The following is a 24,459-nucleotide window of genomic DNA, read 5'->3' on the forward strand; positions in this document are numbered from 1 at the left end:
TTTGTAACCATACATAAAATTCTTTGAAGTTATCCTTGAATTACAAGTAGCATTTACTGGAGCATACATATTTATTTTTGATTACCTTTGGTTTTTTTCAGCTCTTCTTTATGCAACTATTTTTGGAAACGTCACCACCATTTTCCAGCAAATGTATGCCAACACCAACCGATACCATGAGATGCTGAACAATGTGAGGGATTTCCTAAAATTATATCAAGTCCCAAAAGGCCTTAGTGAAAGAGTCATGGATTATATTGTCTCAACCTGGTCCATGTCTAAAGGAATTGACACAGAGAAGGTATGAGTACATGAGGTAACAATTTAGATAGCAAGAGTTTGTGTCCATTGTGTACTTTCTCAGAAACAGGACTGTATAACAGCATGTAATTTACTAACAAATTCTTAACTGCATGCTACTCCATTATTGTGTATGTGTTTGGATCAAAAACTGGATGTTTTAAAAAAGGACTGTTTTGCTGCTTTGGAAATATGCCTTTATTTTTCATTATGGTAAATGTTTTCTGCTTTCCAGTCTTACTTTGCCTAAATACTAAATAATTTTAATGTACTTAACTATTGAAATCAACGGGAAATTGGTCTTCAAATTAGTCCGAGAACATAATTTGGTGTCTAACCTACATCAATATTATTCTGAAAAGTATTGGCATCTGTGAGTTGCAATGAAATGAGTTTGATTGGCTTGGACCTTTTGCTGATGCCCAGGACATCGACATATCCATCAGCATAATTAGTATAGGATTTAATGGCAGTAGAGATTGATCTCCTTGAGCTAAAATCTCTCGGCTAGAACTTAAGGCCCTTGGTAGGGAGATACAGAAAATGTGGCACTGCTGGCAGCCATGCAGGGTGGAAGTCCTACAGGACTTTAGCCCTCAGAAAGGACTGGTCATTTAGGTTTCTTCAAAAGCTGATTAAAGGAGAAGGTCGTCTTCGGAGAGCGATTCATTGTGTGCCAGGACAGACCAGGTGAACTGTCGTCAGGGCCTCTCTTTCTCCACGATATGTGCGGTGAGTCTGTCTAGCCTTGGATATTTTAGAGACCTGAAGTCAGATAGAAGGGTTTCTACCTGCAATACTTTGAATGGAAGCAAGATATAACAGTTTTAGGTCTAGATTTTTGGTCAGTGGAGATCGGCGATGCTCCTGTGGCTTCTGTGGACCTGATGATATACATCAGCTGAAATTAGGCATTCAAGCTCCCATTTCCATGAAGAGTTCCCTCCTAAGAACTTAAAAGGCAAGTGTCCGAGGGAGGGTAAGGAAGCATCATGGCAGATTAATATCTTAAAATGTCTAGTGCTTGCAGAGCTTGAAGTTCTTGCTTCAGTTGAATCTATTGCACAATATGGAATGATGATGCAGCTTGTTCAGATATGCCAAGATGAAGTCGCTACACTGAAAAATTTAGTCTTGCATTATGCTGATGCAACAGCAGTTATCTTATTAATCATCTGCTGTGAAATTCAGTTAACCATCACAAGTACAACTATTTTAAGTAACAAGGATTTTGATTTCTTTGATTCTTGTGCTTCAGTATGTCACATTCTTTAGTATGTTAACTTCTTATACACTAATACCCTAACTTCCCAATACTGATTCATACAGTGTTAAAAGTGAGCTTTTATATTGTAAAGTACTTTAAATGCATTCAGTCCTATTGTGTAAACTCAAAACCATGTGAAAATTCAACGTTTGCATTTATCTCCTTGCAGTTAAGCCAGAATCCTGTATTATTCCACTAGTTTCATTAGATTTTAATGATGCTTTGCAGTTAATTAGGAGAACCTATGCTTTAATTACTGACGTTTCCTTCCATAGTTTCCACATGTCCGGTTTTATAGATTATAAAAATGCAGTTAGAGCCATAATCTTCGACTCATGGTAAGCAGTGTTCTTTGGTCTGTAAGATAGTAGTGGCTGCTTAGCTAGATAATTAATATGGCTGTAAAATCTGTGACTTAGGTTTTTAACAATTTTCCCTTGGTAAAGACTTGCCTAAACTTAGGCCTGGATCCAAAACCTATTTAAAACAGTGGAAGGATTTCAGGAACCTCTGCATCTGGACATCAGTAGTTGCATCTAATCGAACTTCCCAGAAAAGCCCATGTTACAGAAGAACAGAGACAAGATAAACGTAAGAACTTGAGCACCGGGTTGAATATTTTGGTGTTTTGTATCCCTTACAGCCTGCAAGTCTGCAAAAGCAACAGCACCAGTGGCCTGTAGTGCCCACCCTGAGCATCCCTGGGTCTGTATGAGTGTAAGGATCAGGCAGTTTGCTTTCAGCTGCAGGCCCTTAGCCAAAGGCAGGATTTGTTTTAGCGAAAGGGTGAAAAGCTGTGTCATAGCCAGGCAGCCTTCCTACCTTTATCACCACTCAGGAAGGTGTTATAATGTGCTTCACCAAAACAAATGAGAAAATGTTGTAAATCCCAGCTGAGAAATGATAGAAACAGTGGTACAGTCCCAGAGACTAGTCATGTAGAGTGGATCGTTTCTCTTGCATTAATTCTTCATTACCCCTTCAAGCCCTGTTGTAAGACCCTCTGCATTTAAATGGAATCCATCTGTACTAACCTGAGCGCAGCAAGTGGATGGGAGCACACTGTAGGGACCTCCAAGGTACACAGAGTCAACTCAGATTTATTACCGTAGACACAGTGGGGCTAATGGGACTACATTGCACCTGCAGCTGACCTGCTAAATCCAGATAGTGCTCCAGCATAGGTTGGAATAGGGGATTACTGCCCCAGGTCTTGAATTGCTTCTCTGCACTGCTTTGTCTGACAGCCTGGACGTGACCTTAGGGGTTTCTTCCAGTCTAGTTTTCAAAGCTCCAGTAATGAGATTCTGACCAGTCTGTTGTCTGGATGTCTTTGCATCACATGATTTCCCATTCTCCTTAATTTTTATGAACTTTTCAATAAGCTTCTTATTATCTTGCAAAACACGTGTGTTCATGACATATGATAATTAGTGAGGAATTTCTCAACTTTTCAGTTTCCATCAGACAGCTCAGACAGTTTCTATCATCCAAGGATGTTTTTCAACCTAACATACAGTATTACATCCTAAACTGTTCCAAATATATCTGTATTGTCACACTGGAATGTGTTTTGCAACATCATTTGCCACAAATTTATACTACAATTCATTCAGTCACTCAGCATGTTGAAATGGCTTTGTTTTGAAATCCAAATTCAAAGAACAAGAAGGTTAATGTACTAACAAAGAATGAAATTTCTTATATGAGTGTTACAGTAGGTTCCTATGGTGATGAACAGTCCTAGCAATTTGATGGAGTAAAAATAAACATATGTGCATGTGTTTCTTTGATAACTGAAGATTTTAAATTCATATGCTTGAAATTAAAATATAAGTTAATAACTTGATTGGAATATTACTACCACTTAATATGTGTAGATTTGTTGCATCAGAGCTCAAATATCTATTCTTGAATGACATATTCAGTGTGTAGTTCCAAAGAAGATCTTGGCTAAAACTGGTAAGGATGAGATGGGAACTGAAGGCAAAGTGGAAGTTAGCATGGAGGAAGTTTAATGAAGATCTAGTCCTTGCTGCTTGTGAGAGCAAGCTGTCCCGAACAGAACTTTGTTTTAAAGCCCCAGTCTGTTGTCCTTGTATGTGGAAGAGGACTTGTTCTCCCACACTGAAGTGACGGTGCCTTAAGCACACAATTTTGGCTTCCCTGTTCTCCTTGGGAATGGCTCATCTTCAAATCCTGTCTTCAAACCACAACGCTTCAGCCTGTCTCTGAGTGTTCACAAATAAGGAATTAACAATGACACTAAAAGCATTAGCGTATTTATTATTATTACTTAAGGGGAAGCAAGTGGCCTCTGATCCATAATCTTAAATCACTTAAACATGAGAGCCCTCCTCTGACAGCTGGGATGATATATGTAACACATGCACATGGACTCTTATCTCCTGGTGTAACAGTGGCTCAGACAAGATGGAATTATTTTTTATGTTTAATGCTACAGGTTTCTGGGTTGTTCATCTAATAATGAGCAGAGCTAAAAACATGACAAAACTAAGAAGCCTTTATATACTAAACAGAATCTCTCATCCAGCAGAACCTGATTTTTGAGAGAGGTAAAAAAGAGGCAGTACATTCTCTGCATATGACCATTTTTAAGCAGCTGAAAAAAATCTTTACAATAATAATTTGATATATGAAACACACTGAATTCAAATCTCTGAGTTTTTATTGAAATCTCTAGGCAGCAAATGAAAAATTTATAGGTATTAGCTCTTCTATAAGAAATAGGTCATTATACATGAAAGCAGAACAACCATTAACTAACATGCAGATGTCTCAAGGTCTCGTCTAATGATAGCGTTCCGAAATGTCAGTAAAACCCAAAGATTTTCTCTTCTTGACCTCTATGCTGTTGTATGGCTTAGGATTTGCTCAGAAAGCAATTAAATAAATGTCTATCATGTTTTAACAGTCAATTCCTTCAGAAAAGCCATAGGTTGAAAGAGAAAAAAGGCGTCTATTTAGTCTCAGCCTAAGCATCAATGGCAATTTGAATAATGAGAGCCAATTCTACATTGCAATGACTGAAATGGAAATAATGGGAAAACAACACAGTATTAAAACTATTCACTGCTGGCCCACTAAGCTTTCATACAGGAGAGTTGGGTTTATGGTAAATAGACACAGGTTGTAACTTTATTAAACATTAATCTACAGAAGGACAGTGCAGTTTAGTCGTGTTTGCTGTTAATAAGATCTTCAAGAGCTGTAGTAAAAATTAGTGATACCCTGAGATGAATAGGGGAATCAGGCTGCCATTCCTATGGTGTCCCATCACATAGAGGTGTCTGTAAGTGCTGGCTGGATTTCCTCGTGGATGACCGGGGTAGAAGGCTTCCAAGCTTCATGGCCAAAGAGAACTTCTACAAAATTAGGTGTGACAGCTACATACAATTCCCTGCTGAAGAGGGAAGGTAAAAATCGTTTGGACAAGTATTTTTGTTTCGTTGTAGAGGCGGGGTTGTTGGTCGTTCCTTGCAGATCGGGACGAGGTGAACAAGAAGTCTTCCCTCACCTCACAGAGCTGAGCTAGGACCAGGTACAGTTGCAATCCACGGTTCTTTGGAGAGCGGGATGCAGGAGAGACGGTCAGGGTCTCACTGTCCTTCACACGGGTCCAAGAGCAGGGCCTGTTCACCAGTGGGGCTTTCTGTTTCACCTTTATGGATGGTATGGCTTATTTACCTCCTGTATGCACTGTGCAGAGCCAGGAAAGATTATCCACAATTATCTCTACCTCTTGGATGTGTTCATCTTGGGATTGATACAGATTAAACTATGAACCTGTCATGCTTGAGGAAATGCCAGGGCTATACACCATGGCTATGGAGCAGCTCATGAGCTTATTTTCTGGGGGAAGAAGTACCCGAGTGGATGGGTTGGGCATTTTCCTGAGCACTGCCACCAAGGGGATGGAGCTGACAGAGGGCTGTCAGTTCCAGAGACCACATCTAGGGGTAGGTCTTCTCCAGATCTGTTTTCTTAATGCTTTCACCCTTGAATGTCTTTATATAATGCTGCATGTTAGAAAATAAAGCCACCTCCAGAAGAAGCACAAAATAAAATAATCCATTGATCGACTCCATTCTTCCAAGGGTTAACTTTGTGCCAGAAGTTGTCACTCCAAAAAACGTTGTGACTTGAGAGATTCTTTGATGTATGCCATATTCTTCCTGATGTTTATTTTTCTTTCTTTTATCTAAAAAGTTGATTTTAATTATAGAATTCCCTGTAGTCTGCTATCCTTTGCCCCATTAGAAGGTCATGTGATGGTTGTGCTTGGGATAGATATTATAGCAAAACTGAAAACAATAAAACCTTTAACTGTTCTGAGACTTCTATAACCCTTAAGCAACGTCGGATCTGCGACTTTGGGTCATTGGTGAATTTTTCCAGTGTGCCACAGTGCGTTAGACAAACCAGCAGGCCTTGTGCTGGTGAACCACTTGATTCCTTAAAACACATGGTGATGCCTCTCATCTTCCTCTGTTTTTCAGACCTTTAGCCAGATTCTATCTGTGTTGACAATACTGAATTTAACGTAATCAAGAGGCAGTTTCCAGGGATTTTTTAATGTCTCTAACACTTGTTACTCAGTTAAGAAGTGGTTAATTTTGTTACTATATCACTAAATCTAACCATTTTCATCACTGGTTCAGATCATGTATTGTTAACAAGAAAACAAGCCAAACTCAACTTATTAGACATGATTTTCAGATCTCGGTTTCTGAGCATTTAAATCCAAGTGACCTTGGATTTTAGTGCAATTAAAACGGAGCACACCATTGCTGCTGAAATTCAATTCTTAGTGCCAAGATATTCAGTGATGTATTAAAGATTACCCTAATGCATGCAGGGTTAATAACTGCTCAGTTCCATACATCACCTTTGAGTTACTTACAAAATTACCTGATTATTACAGGAAAATGCTCTGTGATTTGCCAATCAGCTGTTTTCTTACCTTTGTCTCTTTGGCCTCCATCCAGTGCAGAATGTAACACTTTTAGCCAGGTCTGCAAAAGAATTCAACACTCAAATGAGCCAAATCCTTCTGAAAATCTGAATAACTTGGTCAGGTGCCTAGAGGGTATTGTGGTTTTTTGGAAAGAACTGACCTTGATTATGACTGCTGAATAAGTCTGAAAACCCAGAGTGGCCTCTCTCCACAAAATAAAAAGAGCTACCTGTGGCCTACAACTGGTTAGGAGTTGGAGGAGTTTATTTTATTTACTGTCAAAGCTGATATTTTTTAGTATCTCCAATATTTGTTATGGTTATTAATTTAGAAAATGGTCCTTGTTATTCCACCATTAAGACTGTCTAAGCTCTTTGCTTGAATATCAGTCAATATATCCCCTACCTACAACCCCGAGAAAGTGAGAATCCTGTGTGCTGAAAGAGAATTGCAAATAGATAGCGTTCATGATTCACTGGCCTCTGCCCATTTTGTTAACAAGTCTTAACAGATTCTGTAATATTTGCTAAGCCATCCTGTAGTTTTCCAGCTGGGGAAGATTTTTTTTAAAATACTTAAACCCATCCTAAAAGATATTGTTTGGACACTCTCTTAATCTATACAGTTTTTGTTTCAATTCATTTGCTTTTCTTTGAGTTCTTTATAATCTCTGCTCCCCATAGAGTTCTTTGAGCTGTTCAAGGGGCTTATCTTAAACTGCCTGAGCATGCTGAGGAAACGGATGGGAGAGGAAAAAAATCAGATGGGACCTCCTTGGGAATTTTATTCCCCCCTTACAGATCTCGAGCTGAAAAGATAGTGAGACGTTTTGTGCCAATTCCCTGTGAGTCTTCCAGAGCTGGTTACTGCCTTTCCCAAACTCTAGCAGCAACCACAAGCTTTTCACTCACCGCCAGCATTTCACATATGCCATAGGGTGCTCTGGAGATGACAGCGGTGTTGGATCCCTGCATTGCGTGTCGTTGTGTTGGGGTTTGGATCAGCTGGGTGCCAGGTGACGATGGCAGAGCTCAGCAATTGTCTTATACTGGCTTTGAGGAGGTTTAATTTTCTGTGCAGAGAAGGGAAGTAATAAATGTTATTCTGTTATTGTCTTTACTTTCTCCTCTCGCAGCTTGGTAGTGGTTCAGGTCTTTGTGGATACATGTGTACTGTTCACACGCGGCATGGAGCCTTGCTCCTTTTCTGGTAGAAACACAGCTTATACAGCCAGCCAAGATTTTCCTCTGGGTAGAATTCGACATTCTCCTCTGATTTTGCAATGAAACGTAGCAGGTTCTGTTCTTTTATGCTGCTTGGATGCATATGAGAAAGCTGACTGAGAAATCTGTGGCTACAGATTTATTACAGAGCAACTTCTGTAGCAGCGCAAGCATCTAGTCCCTGCAGACTGCCTGCTCCAAGTCGTGTGCTCCAAAACCATCAGTTAGTAAAGCATTGCAGTCAGCAACCTTAATATCATCCCTTGCTTATAAACTACAGGTTTCACTGAGAAAGGTCTTGAAATCTCTAAGGAAATCTCCTCTTCAGAAATTTGTCTTGGTGGTTTTTGATACACTGCTGAAAGAATACACAGGCTAGAACAAATGTCCCAGCTGAACTTTGGTTCTACTAACGTGAATTGTTGAAGGCATTTCCCTAGCAATGAAACAGTAGATTGAGCGTTGCAGGATGTCCTCTCCCTTAAATTGAATTTGTCTTTTACCCCCATGTGCGTGCATTTGTACACCATATGGACTCACATACAACCATGTTGCTACTAGTTTGTATCTTTTTAGTTGCATGCTGCCTTAAAAATGCTGACATCTCAGTAAGAGCATTTCACAGCAAGAATGTTGAAGTCTTGTATTATCAATAAGGCATCATTTTCAGAAGAATATTTGTCTGAATTTGAAGTGCTCATTTTCTGCTCTAAGGATCTTTGGACTTTTTATCTTTAGCTTCCAAATGCTTCTGTGTGATCCTATATCACATTATGTGTCTTCTTTGGAAGCAGGAAAATTACTACATACTGTAATCTGTGTCACCAACAATCCCTTTCTACAGTACAACTAATAGAGAAGCTGGTGGCATCTGATAGACTCCTTCTGAATTCATGATGTTGGTATTTATAAAAACAATACGAAGTGCTGCAAAGTCAGGTTGGAGCTCATGAAGTCCTGTGCTTGGAGCATACAGTAAACACATAGCTGAATATTGAGATGATTGTCTATCTTTGCTCTTTTTTTCCCCTACATATATCTACATTTATCTTTATCAGTCAAAGCTCCTTTGCAAATCTTTTAATATTACGTATTTCTTTTAGTTGTCATCTGTTTCATTCTCTGTTCTCAGTACTTGCAGCGTAGCAGACAAAGAATATTTGTTCCTAGCTAACTCTTGGATCATTACTCATTTACTGCTGTACTAGTTGATAAGTGATATCTCCGTATACCTCTATACAGTGATATGTCATTTATCATGACATCAGAAAATTCCTGAATTATGCTTTCTAAGACTGGCTTTTTCTGTACAACGGGATTTTTTCTGTCTCTTCATATTACAGTGTCTGATGATAGATATGTTTGTTGTGTCTATAAAAAGAGTAATGCTTTGAGTGCTCACTTTTAATATTCTGTGTTTAACTCTGTATTTGTGAGGAAACAAGATGCTGCTTTGTATCCAAGTGGCTTTTATTCTTGAGGGACACAACTAATTTACACTCCAAAAAACAAAGGGTCCCGGAACATCTCCGAATCTCACAGTAACAACCTCTGCAATAGTTTAACCAATTTTTCCTGAAGTTTGGAAGCTTAAAAGATAAAATTTGGAAATCAGTCATGTATGAATACACACATTTTTCTTAAGAGCAGTGTTTGAGAATTCATAGCTCATGGCCTTGTTAAGTCAAAAGCACTTAAATTCCTGAAAGTATTAAAGGGACGTAATAAACTTCTAACGATGGTTTAGGCTCAAGAGTAGACAAAAATGCTAAAAATCATCAATCATGATACAAAAGAAAGCAGAATTTTTCATTAAATTACTACTGAGAAGAAGAAAGATGGCATGTTTCTATTTTATTATAATAAAGACGAGCTTTCTGTTTGATCCAGAAGTAGGGCTGAGGTGAAACAATCACTCTCAAAATTTTTATTTTTTAGTAGAAAAACTAAGGTGTGCCCATATTTCTAGTGGTAAATGGAATGACTCAGGTAAGTATAAGTTTGTAAAATCGACATTCGCCCCTAATAAAATAATGGAAATGTGATAAGGGATATGGTCAACAGTGACTCAGACAAGACATTCTTACTGATGCAAATGATGGTTTACAGAGAATATGTCTTGTCAAATGTTTTTATTATTAATTTTTATGATAAAAGAGACTTATGCGGGGTATTTTAATGTGTTCTGTACAACATTTTGTTACAGACAAATAGCATTAAGCCAAATTGACTTATCCTGTGTTGAATCAAATAAAAACTAATTACCTGGTAGATCTGGGAAGGTGGTTGTAAGTGAGAAAACCTCATGCTGTGGGGAAGTTTCCAAAGAGATACTATGCTTCATAGTGTTAGGCACAAGAAGCATCATCTCTCTTGTTTATTCCAGATGAGATCGAGAGATGACTTGGTCATATTCTATAAACACCTACACGTGGAAGAGATTTCCGATGATTGCAGGTCTTTTATCTGAGCAACATGATGAGATCCGCTGGCTGTTGGCTGAAAATTTAAAAAAAATCAGTTCAGAAACAGAACATGTTGTAAAAGAGAGAGTAGCTGTCCATTGGAACAACTACCCTTTATCATTTGAAAACATTAAATGAAGGCCTTCTAGGCTATAATTTTAACAGGTATTCTGGCATTGATATGAAAATTATGAGTGCAAGAGGTTAGTGCAGATGGTTGCAGTAGCCCCTTCTAGCCTCAGACTGTCGTAGTACAGAGGACAGGAGAATAACTTCTACTTCACCTTTTTGCATTCATTATATCTTTGACCGCAAAGGAATTGGATCTATTGAAATAAGAAAGAGACTAAATGTTATTATTAAAATGGAAATTGTTTACTATTTTCCCAGTCTCTGCTTTAGGACCTTTAGTAATACTTTACAATAATATGTTTTGTACCTCTTCTGCATTAAACAGAAATTAAAATCGTGGCTTTACTTCAAGATTAACATGACCATTTGCCTCAAAGGGTTACCAGAATCTCCCTCTGTTTGCTAATATTCAATGGTAGTCAACACATTGACCCAATGTCCCTGTCTCTCACACTGTCTGAAAAGCAAGCTGCCAGATTAATTCCATACAACGAGAAATTAATCAGTACTATTGATCTGCAGTCTTCTTTATATGAGACTTCCAGAGTGCTCTCAATCTCATGCTCTTTTCTATTATTTATCTTAGGAAAACTTTAAAAGGTTTTATATGTTTCTCAGTGCTATTAGCTACCATGCATTTTAGGGTTATAAGGACGTTAGTGTGTTTAGGGGGATGTGCAAATATTAAACACACAGTTTATAAACCTAAAAGACCCACAGGTTTTCACTGTCTTTCTTCAGGTGTATTTGTGTTACTATTTCAATAGGGAAACCTATTTAAGGTAAGAAATTAATTGAAGGTCTTATTTAATTGATCTGCTATGAAGACATCTTCACGTTCACAGGACAGTTTTTCACTCACCTTTACTTTACATTTCTTAAGGTTTCATAATACTTTCTTTTTGCTCTAATCTCAAACTCTTTGGATTTTCTAGTCTGTAAGCCCTCCAGGGCAGGTTACTTATTATATGTCTGTACGGCACTGAAACTAAACCCTGGGTGTGTTTGGATACGTGTCGGTAAGTGGTCATCTACATCAAGACTTTTGAAGACTAGGTTTTCTGAATGTGAGCAAAATGTGGTGTTTTCTATTGTGAATGGTCTGTCTTTGCATGTCTTCAAGCTCCTTCAGCTCTGAGCGTCCGTTCTGTGCTCCTGCAGGGATTGAGCGTAGCAGCGGGCAGATAGTCTGGGCACCAAGTCTGGAGGGATATCCACAAACAGGACATACTAGTGCCACCTGCAATTCTGGAAAACAAGTGTGAAAACTGTTAGGAATGAGAACAGTGTAACAGAATAGTCCCTTCTTCCACATCACCCTTTAAGCTGCAGTGAAAGCAGTAGATGGGTAGAAAAAGACTACCCCAATTCAGGATAAAACTCTCACCAGAAGCTTTATGAAATAACTGGATGGATGGATCTCGAGATCCATCCATCCAGTTATTTCATAAAGCACGCGCTGGCCCAGTGTCATATTCCCAGCTGATTATTTTTCATCTTTCTTTTATTCAGGTTCTCTCAATTTGCCCAAAGGACATGAGAGCAGATATTTGTGTGCACCTAAACCGGAAAGTTTTTAACGAGCACCCTGCCTTCCGGCTGGCTAGCGACGGCTGCCTGCGAGCCCTAGCTGTGGAGTTTCAGACGATCCATTGTGCCCCGGGGGACCTCATCTATCATGCTGGGGAAAGCGTTGATGCTCTTTGCTTTGTGGTCTCAGGATCCCTAGAAGTCATCCAGGACGACGAGGTGGTGGCTATTTTAGGTACTGTGATCTCTATTGAAATGCTAGTGGTTTGGATATATTTGCCTTCTGCTTAGCTTCGGATATTAACTAGTCTTGCCTAACATCAGCTGGGATTAGAGGAGGCTGGTGGTTGTCATAAGATGGAGATGCCATGTCTCCAGAGAAGCAAACTCTAGAAGCAAACACTTCATCTTTTATGCCGTTGGGAATTCTCTTTCTGCCCAGTATGGCTCACTGGTCACAGTTACAGTGTCTCTGAGCAGAAGAGAATGGCATCTATGTGCTTGACATCTTTTAAATAGCCTGGTAGAGGGAAGGCACATTGTTTTATATTAGTCTCTCAGGAGGATTTCCACATTAACCTTGTCTGTATTCTAGCCCAGAATAACACCTACAAACAGTCTCTACAAGGAAGCAAAATTGTTGCTTTAGTGAACTGGCTTTACAGAAAATAAATAGTCTGATCTGACTATGCAAAGAGATAGGGATGCACCATCTATCCAGCCACAGTCGTGAGAAGTCTGAGTAATGGGGGAGCTCCAGGTTTATCACCCCGTCACCCCGCTGTGGTGTCTGGTTTGCCAGCAGTGGGTGGGAAAGAGCCTAATGCAGACTCCTCAGTACCTTGTATGGGATTGGGAAAGGTGTAGCAGATGGTGGGACTGAGTGGTCAGCACTAGTGTTGAGGCAGGAATCATCCTCAAGGGCAGAACAATGTAGAGGAAGAACTGGTGGCTTTGCATGAAAACCATCCAGAGTCTGTCTTGCCTGTTTAAAATAGACCCATTTATTGTAGAACTTGTCTCCTGTTGAATATTAGCTATTTGCCTTCCCTTCAACTGGAGCTGTGGCTCCCTGAGGGCAAATCCGATGGGTAGCCTTGTCCTAGGGGACCTCTCAGACCCCAGTGAAGCTCTGTACTGCTTCTTCCCTGTAAGGGTGGCTCCAGAGGGCTCCATGGGTCCCTCTTGTATCTCATGGGGACGATCGCTGGGAGATGAGGGTTACACTTGGGATTTGTGCTGGCAAGTGGTACGAGGGCAGATGTGGGGAGTCACTGCTGGTCGTGAATCAAGGCTTCAGCTCCTTCCCAGCTGGCAGCAAGGGGGAGGAGAGGAGAAATGAGGACAAGCATGTAGCTGAAGGAGACTCCTGACGTGTTGCCGTACAAGCCTGTGTATGCGTGTCCTGCACCAGGGTGGGACTGGGCAGTGTGCAGGTGTGTGGATGGGACTGCATGGGGATGGCTCCCTGCGGGCATAACCTGGGTCCTCCCAGCTGGGGAGCATGAACTCAGGAAAATGCACATCCAGGCTCTTTCGAAATACCTGCTGCAGCTTTCTGTATTCTAGTACATACTAAGGTTTTTAAAAAAGGAGATTTAATGTAAGAATGACTCTGTTTCCGTATTCAGACGTGAAGTCATTATGGTGAAAGCTCCTGAATCTGCAATTTCCGTAGTAAAATATTCGTTGTATTTCAGCTTACTGGACCATTTCATTTTTATTATTAATCTCAGTGACGATATCTTATATTTGCTTACAGCTATTTAAAAAACAAAAGCTTTAAGAGTAAGTAGCAGCATTTAAACAAATAAATGGTTTTCTGGGTATTACAATGAAAAAAAAACCCCAATAAATATGTAATTTACTGAACTAGAAGCCATCACTAAATGGATTACATGCAAAACTTTATTGCATTTACTAATGAATATTGTGTATTTGGAATGACAGTAAGAACTTTTTGTTTCTACCTTGTAGATATGGTAAATCTGCTGTCTAAGATATTCTCCATTTCACTAGAGAGACCTTTAACCATATCTAGTTAAAGTGAATTACCTTTAATTACCGAAAGTGCCTTCCATTCTGCCATGGCTGCTAAGAGGCGATCCCATGACTCAGGGCTATGTTCATTGTGTACTACAGGGATTAGCAGAATGTGTAAATGTAACTTAAAGCAAGATAAACTGCTTCCTCTAGTCATAGAGCACACTGAAGAGTTTTTTCATACTCTGACAGATTATTTAACAGAATAGTGAACTGAGTAATTATGAGATGTCGTCTGCTAAAAATTCACTTGTGGAAGAAAATCTCTCCCAGATATAGTTGCAAAGACATTTATAGTGGCAGCTGTGGCACCTGAAATAGCGACTGCACATCAGATGGTGAAGAACATAATTCTTATCAATCTGTTCTGCCTTGAGAAGTTCAAGCAGAAGGAAAGTGAATCTGCCTAAGGGGGAGACAAGGTTTAAAAACCTCTACATAACGTGAAAACCTCTGTAGCCTGCTTTGAATACTCCAAGCATCTGCCATCACACTGGGTTTCCTAGGGAAAGTCAACTTCTGGGGTTGTACTACCAGTCTGTCCATCTCCATCCCCCAGCAGTAAGCTAGAGTGGAAAACCGATAAGTATCCTTTGGAAACTTGCCCTCATTAATTTCCTCTGTGGGAGCAGGAGCGTGGCAGGACATGCTGTCTGCCAGCATCTCCTTGCAGAGCCATCCATTTCCTGAGTTTGCTTTGGAACTGGTACTTTGCAGTTACTGTTTTAATAGTATAGTGTTATTGAATATGGTATTTGCCTTGCTTAAAGAGAGAGAGAGAGAAGGAGAGAAGGTGTGTCCTCTTTTTTTTTTTTTTTTTACCATGCTCACCCGCAGTTGGAAGTTTTGGTGTATTCTTAAAAGTGGGATATCCTAGAAAAGTGAATCAGGTAGGGACACCAAAACAGGTTAAGAACATGCATTCTCCATCTCTTACATGGGTGCTTCTGTCCGAAGTGCAGGGCTTTGTCCTCCCTCAGGTCCCAGCACGAATCACTCTCTGCAATGTTGCTGCTTTTTCCTGTTCTCCATCTTCCCTTATCACGTTCCCTTCCCTCGCAGCCACGGAGAGAAGTCTCTCAGGAGACTTGGCAGCCCATCCAGGTGCTTTCTTCAGGCTCCACTGTGGAGACAACCATCCTTTTGTTCAGCAGCAGTTTTCCTGCCTCGATGGCCCCAGCTTTGGCATCTCTTGTGCTCAAAAGCAGGTGAAACCCAGTGATTGACAGGGCAACTTGCAGCACTGTGACATTTTGTTCTTCCCTAGTTTGGTTTTGTTCTCATTTATGCGTAATTAAATGCCCAGCTGCTGCAGTAATCAGCGTTACAGAAATTGGTACAGTAGGAGAATGAATCCAATTGTAGAGCTGCAGTTTATAGGACTCATTAATGAAGGTACCCAGGTGCCCCATTACGTTCCCCTCATTAGTTATCTCCATTTCTCGAGGACGGTCTCCCACCTTTTGCAGGTACTGACTGCTGCTGTAGCAGAGAGCGCACCACATGCAGAGCTGGGGTGCTGCTTCGCTGGAGAAAACAAGATCCAGTCATTTTAACATAACTTATCTGCAGTTGCCAGGATAATGGAGAAGAGCAAACAGTCTTGTCTCTAATTATCAAAACTTTCCTGGCAAGTGAGGTGACCCTGAGAAGGCATATCAGTAATTTTCCACCGTCTCAAGCAGGAGTAAACAATTTAACGGCCACTGCTCTGCACGGGGAGGTGTTATCAGCGGAGAAGTCTCAGGAAGGACTGGGGGTTTGAAGTCCCCCAGGCTAAGGAAATGAGGCATCTGCTAGCAGAGGGCACCTAACAATTCACCGTGCCACAATTAACCTGAATTTGCTCCTGGCGAGGAGTTTCATGTACGTGGTGATGCCAACTAAGTGTCTCTGGAAGCTGCTTTCCAGCTCCTGCTATTTGCACAGCTGACTGCCTAAGTTGTACAGTAACTCTAAACCAGGCAGATTGATTAACAAGGTTTAAAGAAGTCGTTTTGCCAGCAGAGAAATAATGACCCACCACGTTCAAATGTTGATTGTAGGAATTGATCAAAAATATTGCTCAAACTGCATAGTGATAAAAATATATTGAGCAGTGAAATCCTAGTGGGGGCTGCTGCTGAGTGAATTCAATTTTGATAGTCAAGCCAGGATGAATATAGGTTTAATAGCTCATGTTTCAGCCACACTTAGGGTCCTGATCCCATACGTATTCAATTAAGTTGTTATTTGCCTCTATGTGTTGCATGTTAATTCTCAGCATGTTCTGCATATAGTCCCAGTGCAACCTATTGTGTATTGGCTTTATTGTTTATAGGCAAGCCAGAGTTTCACTTATTAAAGGTCTGCTTCGTGAATTCTTTCCAAGTGTTTGGTCTGGGAAGGGGATATTACTCAGTATCAGAGGAGTTAAGGAAAGCAAGAGTGCAAGTGGCATGTCTTCTTGAATTTGGTATGACAGCTGAAAATAGGGATGAGTCTTTTTCTACTCTTAATCTTACATGGGTTTGGAGGTCAAAAGATTACGTCTCCTACCAAATCACACAGAGGGAAGTTCTTTAGAGGCTGAGCAAGCAGCAGCTCCCATTTAGGTGAGCAGGAGACCCAGATGCTCCATAGCTCTCATCTGTGGACATTAGTAATTTGATATTTGGGATCTGTGCATCAACACTTTGAATTTCCTTTGTGTTATACAGCTGGGCATGTGCTTTGTGCAGGACAAGACTGACCGTGTGTGATGCACTGTATAACATGAAAAACTGTCAGCCCAATTCCATCTCATAGTATTAGTAGCTAATTCTGTGATTTTAATTAGTTTTCTTGCAGCTTGGGTTTCTTCTCAAGTGGAATGAAGGTGGCAGAATTTGCCCCTATATCAAATCAGCTCTTGATATTTTATACTGAAATTATTTTGGTTTTCATGTGAAGTAAACCAAGGCAGACTAATTGTGAGAGTTTCCCCAGGTTAGTAACATGCACCTGGTAGCAATTTACGGAACAACCTGTGTCCTGTTTCATCTATAGGAGAAGTCCGTTTTGTTCCAATGAGTTAAAGCTCTAAATTAACTAAGAGGAAAATGATTCATAAAGGAAAGGGTTGTTTTTTTTTCAGCTAGCAGGTCTGCAATAATTAGTGTGATGCAGGTTGGTTTTTAAGTGCTGAATCTTAAAGTATTTTGCAAAATACTTGAAGGATTACTCATCTGAGAACCAATGTGACATGCTGCTCTGCACTGTGCAGTTCTTCTTAAGCATGTGCCTTGGAATAAGTCATATCTTGCAGGTCTGGGTAGTACCATGTAAGATTTAGTCCTACTGATGCTTGTTCAAAAGTGCTATTAGTTCTTACTGACAGAGTTGAAGGGAACATTCAATTTTTCACATTATTTTGTAAATTTAAAATATTTTCGTCTCTATCTGCGTGATAGTTAACTATAAGAAGAAACATCAATCTTAATTTACTGCCAGCTGGTGTGTTGTAGATGGGACCAGCAGCCTCCAATGTCAGAAAGATTCCTTTCACTGAATTGAAATGTTTTTGAATTAGACCTGCACACTTCACTGCCAAACCCAGGAGCTCAAAAGTCTTGGCAGCGCAAGAAAAGGAGAATTATTTAAAAATCATGTGATATATTTCTTTTAAATCAGACTAACAGTTTGAGGCAATCTGATTTGCCTTATGAGTTTTGAAGATGGTGGGAATGGTCATGCTTTCAAGTTTATTTCCTCAGTCAGGAAGGATAGAAACTTATTTCTGTATAAAATAAAAATGGAGATATCCTGTCTCCAGGAACTGGGGCTTCTAGAAAAATACGAAGTACTAGGAGACTTGCACTAAAAGTGAGAGAGATGGGGACCATAAACCCTTCACTAACAGGAGAATATCTGTATAGACCTTTTGCTCTTCCTGCAGCAGTCCTGAATGCTGAAAGAAAGGTAAATTTCTTTTGTGTTTTTAGGTGCAGATGGGGAAGGTTCCACTGTGTTAAATAATGCAAAGTACCTTGGATTTTTGGCACAGACTCTTATTATTGTTTCTTTGCTGGCTATTTTGATAATATTTCAAATGGTAGAAATGCTGTTTTTTCTCACAATTCTGCCCTTTCACATGTTAATGTGCAGTCCTGTAGAGCTGGATTTCTGACTGGTCAGTGCTCAGCTCTGATCTGATTTTCAGGGGAGTTCTGGCCCTTCTGGATACCGTAGGAAAGGCTGAGATTTTGGCTAAAACATTCACAGAGGTGAGGAGCCCTCTCTCACAGTCTAGTCGTCATCTCTGCACATCACAGGCTGTGCTTACAGGAAGCAATGCTGTCCCAGCTGGCAGGAGGCAGCTGATGAATTTGCACCGCTACATCACCCCCATCTTATCCAGATCCCTTCTTCAGACATAAACAGCTGTATTATCTAAGTCCCAAAATCCAGCCAGTCCAGTAACCTGTCTCCAAAAATGGCCAATAGCAGATGTGCAGGAGAAAGTAGGAAGATGAAGTAAGCAAACAGTGACACTTCCCCAGAATATTCTCCAACCCTCCATTAAATTGTGTTTTAAGGTCTTCCTCACCCAGAGGGAAATCTTCTGTGTTTAGTAGCCACAGATGGATTTTATTGCATTAATCCATGCCGTCATTTTGTAAACCTGTGCAGCCATCCTTGATGTCCTGTGGCAAGGAGCTGCAGAGCTTACCTACTCGCTGAACCTTCACAGAGCTGTGTGCTGCTCTGGGTAACAGCAGCTGATTCCCTCCTTGCTCCTTGGATTTCTACATCAGTTGGAGATCTGTCTGTCCTGCAGCCAGAGGTTTCACTGCAGATGTATAGACACGGGCAGATGTATTTGTATGAATACACATACCAGTATATGTAATTACGGCTGCAGGGACTTGATATTTGGTCGCTGACCCCCACCTCCATGCATGCTGCCGTCACTTCAAGGCTATTGGTACCTGAGCTGATTAGATGAACATTTTCTCTACATGATACAGTTTTACTGATTCTGCAACACAATCAGCCTTTGCTTTTCATAAGCAACAGAAGATTTGAGCATATCATGGTGGAAAGCCTACATTATTCATCACGTCTGGCTTTTGCTAGTGTGACTGATGGGACTTTGGAGATGTTTTAAAATGGGGGGAAGGGTAGCTGGCCTATTAGCTAAGACTGCACAGCACAGAAAAACACCTTATCACCTTAAGAAGAAGTCTTGGTCCCTTTTATGTGTTTTTCCTAAGTGCTGTTTTCCATCAATAATTTATTCTTGCACTGCCTGCCCAAACTTTCTCCCAAAGGCCCCATCAAGTTCTCATGTCTACTAGGATATTTCTTAGCTCAGTTTTGTCCCCATGTGGAGAAGGATAAATTTTGCCTTTACATAGATATCATATAATCATAGAATAATTTGGGTTGGAAGGGACCTTTACAGGTCATCTAGTCCAACCCCCCTGCAATAAGCAGGGACATCTTCAAATAGATCAGGTTGCTCAGAGCCCCGTCCAACCTGACTTTGAATGTTTCCAGGGATGGGGCATCTACCACCTCTCTGGGCAACCTGTGCCAGTGTTTCACCACCCTCATTGTAAAAATTTTTGTCCTTATATCTAGTCTAAATCTGCCCTCTTTTAGTTTAAAACCATTAGCCCTTGTCCTATCACAACAAGCCCTACTAAAAAGTCTGTCCCCATCTTTCTTATAAGCCCCCTTTAAGTGCTGGAAGGCTGCTATAAGGTCTCCCCGCAGCCTTCTCTTCTCCAGGCTGAACAGCCCCAACTCTCTCAGCCTGTCCTCGTAGGAGAGGTGCTCCAGCCCTCGGAGCATTTTCGTGTCCCTCCTCTGGACCCGCTCCAACAGCTCCATGTCTTTCCTGTGCTGAGGGCTCCAGAGCTGGACGCAGTACTGCAGGTGGGGTCTGACCAGAGCAGAGTAGAGGGGCAGAATCCCCTCCCTCGACCTGCTGGCCACGCTGCTTTTGATGCAGCCCAGGATACGGTTGGCCTTCTGGGCTGCGAGCGCACATTGCCGGCTCATGTCCAGCTTCTCATCCACCAGTACAGAAAACAGATGCAGAATTAAGATGCTGCTTTACTATCACGACAGTTGCTCTGTGACTCCACCGTGTCAGTCCATCTGCTACCAAGCTAAAACAACGCTCATGTACCAGTCCCAGCTCACCTTACCGATCTCCAGGTGAGTCAAATTAGAGGACACCATTAAACTACCAACTTTTGACATCACATTGTTCTGCCTGTGTGGGAATTTGAATTCATGAAGTCTCCTCCTTATACTTGGCCTGTAAGTTTAACAAAGCTTTATTTCTTTTTTTGATTAAATTCACAATTGTTGTTAAACAAATTCCCCCCCCCCAAGTGAATTTTTTTCCCCCCATTTATTTATGCAGTAGGAGCTTCCAAAGGCCACATCAACCCCGAAAACTGCGGCTCAGCTCTTTGAACATCTCAGCAATAGTGTTACCTATTTCAAAATAACAATTGGAGAAACATTTCTGCACTGAAACTGCTGTAAACAGCTGGTTAAACCCATATATATGGGTTCTGAGATGCTGTTTAACAAGTCTTTCCTCTCTGAGTTCAAGGACTAAAAAGTCCTTGGGAATAAAGGGAATAAAAATATTCCCTTAGCAAGCTCCTGGGGAGTTTCATAAGATTTTTTCCGCCTGAAAGGTCCAGGCGTGAGCTGCCGTCTCACAAATTGGCAAGTCAGTCCATGGTGCAAGGCTGCGGAGAACATCTGCCCCCCCGCTTCTGTATGGGAGAGTTATCATAATATAAAAGATGGAATAGTGTATAGAAATGTCATTATTTACTATATAGTTACATGCCATGTGACTGTCTCTGAATATATATACAAACACGCATGAGTATATATATATGTTTTATGTATAGGCATGTGTACGTAATACACCAGCAAGTTTTTGTCCATGTTTGGGATCATACTGGTGTAGCTATTTCAGCAAAAATGATGCTTGTCACCAACACCCTCCACGTCCTCTTCATTTCCGTGGTTCTTTCAGTCCTCAAATCCTTACACCCATGTTCCTGCCAGCTTTAATCCAGCGGTATCCAAATCCCAATGCTCCTCTTCCCTTTCCTCATACCAACTGCAAAATGTATGCAAGCGGTTCCCGCTCTAATTTCCTGGCGTTCCTTTTTTCAGCGATGCTTCGGGCACCGTGAGAGCAGGGGCAGGAGGACTTCCCAGAGCTTTGCCTCCATTCCGGAGGGGTCGTAAGACTGCTAGGACTCAGGGCAGTGCAGATTTGGGAGGTAGCATGCTGGGGCCTCAAGAAATCTCTAGAGAGAGACTTTGAAAAGTCTGCAGGCTGCATCAGCCCCAGGTGCCTCTCTATTCCCAGCCCAGCGCCGGGCTTTCCCTAGAGGCGTGCACGTGTCGTGCCAGTATACAACGTATACGTGCCTCTGCGTAGCTGGTGTTTCAGACCTACCGGTTAAATTTTCTGTTGCAACTCTGAAAGGTTTTTTCATTTAGTTGTGCCATGTAAAATTAAACTTGAATGAATAATTACCGCTCTCTACTCAGTGAACTACAGTTAATAGGGACGAAGTATAGTACATTAATCTCTATTTATGAGAAAAGATGTTGTTTTGGAGAATCTGGTTGGTTTTGTTTTCATTCAGTACGTTCCTTAGCACATTTATAACAGGCAAACGAGACTCAGAAGTGTGTGGGGGGAAACGTCAAATTCAAGAACCCTTAAATGCTTCCAAGATTTTATACTTTTTGAAGAGAATAAACCACAATGTAAGAGTTGCTTATAGCTTCACCATTCAAATCCAGTGACTCATGGCTCATGGAGGAGTGAATAGGTTCAGTTCATCATGTCCCAGCCTTTCTGAGGGACCCAGTGCGGTTCCCTGCCTCACTGAACTGCAGACAATGAGATCTTCTCAAGTTTATGAATGGTGATTTCATTATCTGTGGTTTGGGTACACATTCTGTAATGCACCATTGTGCAGAGTTTCAAAGTGAGCATCCACTGCTTTCAACCTCTTGGCTTAAATTAGCTATGTATTCCCTTAAATTTGGAAAGAAAACAAGTATTTTGCTCACATTTCAGTGGGAAAATCGTAATAGTCCCTATTATTGAATTCTGTCTTTTTAACTGCACTCTGCAGCCGCTGAAAGCAGGGCTCGATTCTGTCCTGTGTCCACCTCAGAGAGCAAATCCATTAAGCAATTTTGTGCATTTCAGAAATGGTCTATTTTCTATAAATTATGTAACTGTGCTGAGTATGTCTGTAAACCAGGTTTTGAACTGTGGGTATAGACAAGGACAATTAACTGCAAAGGGTAATTTCAAAACAGTACATTAGATAAATGATATGTTACTAGGAAATGCCCTGTGATAAGGAGAGTGTTTTAAAGCAACTTGTTTTATAAATTATACCGTCTGTATTAGGTATTGCAGGGTTTTTTAATTACATCAAAATATGTAGAATTATTTAAAAGCAGTTCAATGAGAATGCAGTTATAACATTTCTAAGGGTTGATTCTGCTATACGGGAAATTGAAACAAGGAAATGAAGATAAGCACTTGCACATTTTATTTTACTCTACATGAGAAATGTTGGCCATCTTTTACTGGATACAATACCTAAAGCAGAAATGGAAATAGAGAAATAGAGCCTCTGACTCCCAAAATTAGTAAGGTTGGATAAATTATTACTCTGGTCTGTGTTCCCAAAATAGAGTTGAGTGAAATGTTGCAAGTTCTTAAAAGAGGAAATATTGAAATGTATTATCTTTTTTATCCCAAAACTATAAAATCACTAACCTTCTTCACCAAGGGGCTGCTTGAGGTACCTGAAATCAATAGCGATACCACCACTGGCTGATTGATTTTAGTTTCCTTTTAATAACTGCTAAAATAAAGATCTTGGATATCACTGGGGTCTGAAACAAAAATGCCCTTTGTACCATGGTTTCTGCTTCAGGGTTTGAGGTGTCTGCCACAAACCGCATGCCGTGGCCCTTGCCCAGCCCGTGGCTGGCAAGAGGCTGGGAAGCAAGAGGCAGCTTTTGGATGCTTCAAGGTGCTTTCTGCTGCTGCCGCTGCTTCTTCTCAGAGCAACCATAGAGTCCAAACCTGAAAGTGTCTCTCCAGTCTGCATCCATGCTGGTGTTCTGGTTGGGTCAGGAGTGTGATTTTGAATCTGATGTCCTGATCCTCCTCACTTATCCCGCTTCGGTGGCTAGCACAGCTGTCTGGGGTGTGAATTCCTCGCAGAGGGAAGGAAACTGGGGGATGCAGAGGAGCACATCTCACGGAGCTCCTCTGACCCTGTACTCCTTGGAGCATTTCTGACCGTGGGACTGGACTACAGCTAGTCCTAAGTCCTCAAAATGTGCGGGGTGAAAGTCAGGTCCTCACCATCAGCTGTTTTGCTGCACTGCCTACCAATGTAGAAACAGCCTTCAGGTGTAACTTTCACATCTGGTTGAAGTTATTTATATGTGCAGGTGTCTAAGAGGTCAAACCCTTTCTTACTCAGCAGACATTTAAATACAGACTTAAGCGTAAGCCTCTACTTAAGTGGATGTGTTTGGATTTAGAACTAGACTTCTGGATCTGTTTAAGATTTAGAGCCAGTTATTTATAGGTTAAAAGTCTCAGGGAGGTTTCTGGTAGATTTTCAGAAGGAGTGTTGCCACTCATACCGAAGTAAAAATGTTTAAACTTTGTTTAAAATGTGGTCCTTGGGCCCTGGAAGCTGGTTCTTGCACCGCACTGCAAAGCCTTGGTGGTGTAGGAACCTAGATGTCATGGGCTTTTGGTGAGAGCGGGGCTCCTGAGTCACTTAGGAACAGACCCTCAGAAACATTCAATCCCTTGAACATTGGTTAAGTGCTTACTGTATTCAGGAACCGTTGAAAAGTCTGTTACCTGCATCTTCAGCTACAAGGAGACATTTACAATCTGGTTTTTGTGCTTGGTGACACTTCATAGAGCAACCTATAAATACCTTAAAAACCTGGATACTCAAGGATACTCAAGTACCTCACGTACTTTTAAAACTTGTGCCCTTATTAGTTTTCACAGTTGGGAGCTTATGTTAGAATAATTGGAAGCATAAGACAGTTTGGGAAGAAGTCATTTTTGTGCTGAAGAACACTGCATAAGTTTTACCTTTTAACAAATTTGTCCTGCTGTTTTTCAGGTAAAGGTGATGTGTTCGGTGATATCTTCTGGAAGGAAACCAGTCTGGCCCATGCATGTGCCAATGTACGGGCTCTGACATACTGCGATTTACATATTATTAAACGAGAAGCCTTGCTTAAAGTGTTGGACTTTTATACTGCTTTTGCAAACTCGTTCTCAAGGAATCTCACGCTCACCTGCAATTTGAGGAAACGGGTAAGGTGACTGCTCTTGTTTTTCCCTTTCTCTCACCAAGAGATTGCACGCTCTTGCAAAATGTTTGCAGTGTTTAACAACCCCCAATTTACTCTTGGTATTTTCAGGTCATTGCAGATTAACTGGCC

The 24,459-nt window shown here is 40.9% G+C and overlaps 1 protein-coding gene across 1 annotated transcript in view; it reads left to right on the plus strand.

Moving 5' to 3' along the window:
- The window catches only part of KCNH5 (potassium voltage-gated channel subfamily H member 5), a 162,578-nt gene that overhangs the window by 110,224 nt on the left and 27,895 nt on the right, over nt 1-24,459 (plus strand). Inside the window, exons 8-10 of the mRNA XM_072864508.1 lie at nt 102-301; nt 11,878-12,130; nt 24,135-24,331. Coding sequence (XP_072720609.1) covers nt 102-301; nt 11,878-12,130; nt 24,135-24,331 — 650 coding nt within the window. The remainder of the gene's footprint in view (nt 1-101; nt 302-11,877; nt 12,131-24,134; nt 24,332-24,459) is intronic.

The sequence above is a fragment of the Ciconia boyciana genome, chromosome 6 (genome assembly GCF_034638445.1).
Source record: "Ciconia boyciana chromosome 6, ASM3463844v1, whole genome shotgun sequence".
Lineage (NCBI taxonomy): Eukaryota > Metazoa > Chordata > Aves > Ciconiiformes > Ciconiidae > Ciconia > Ciconia boyciana.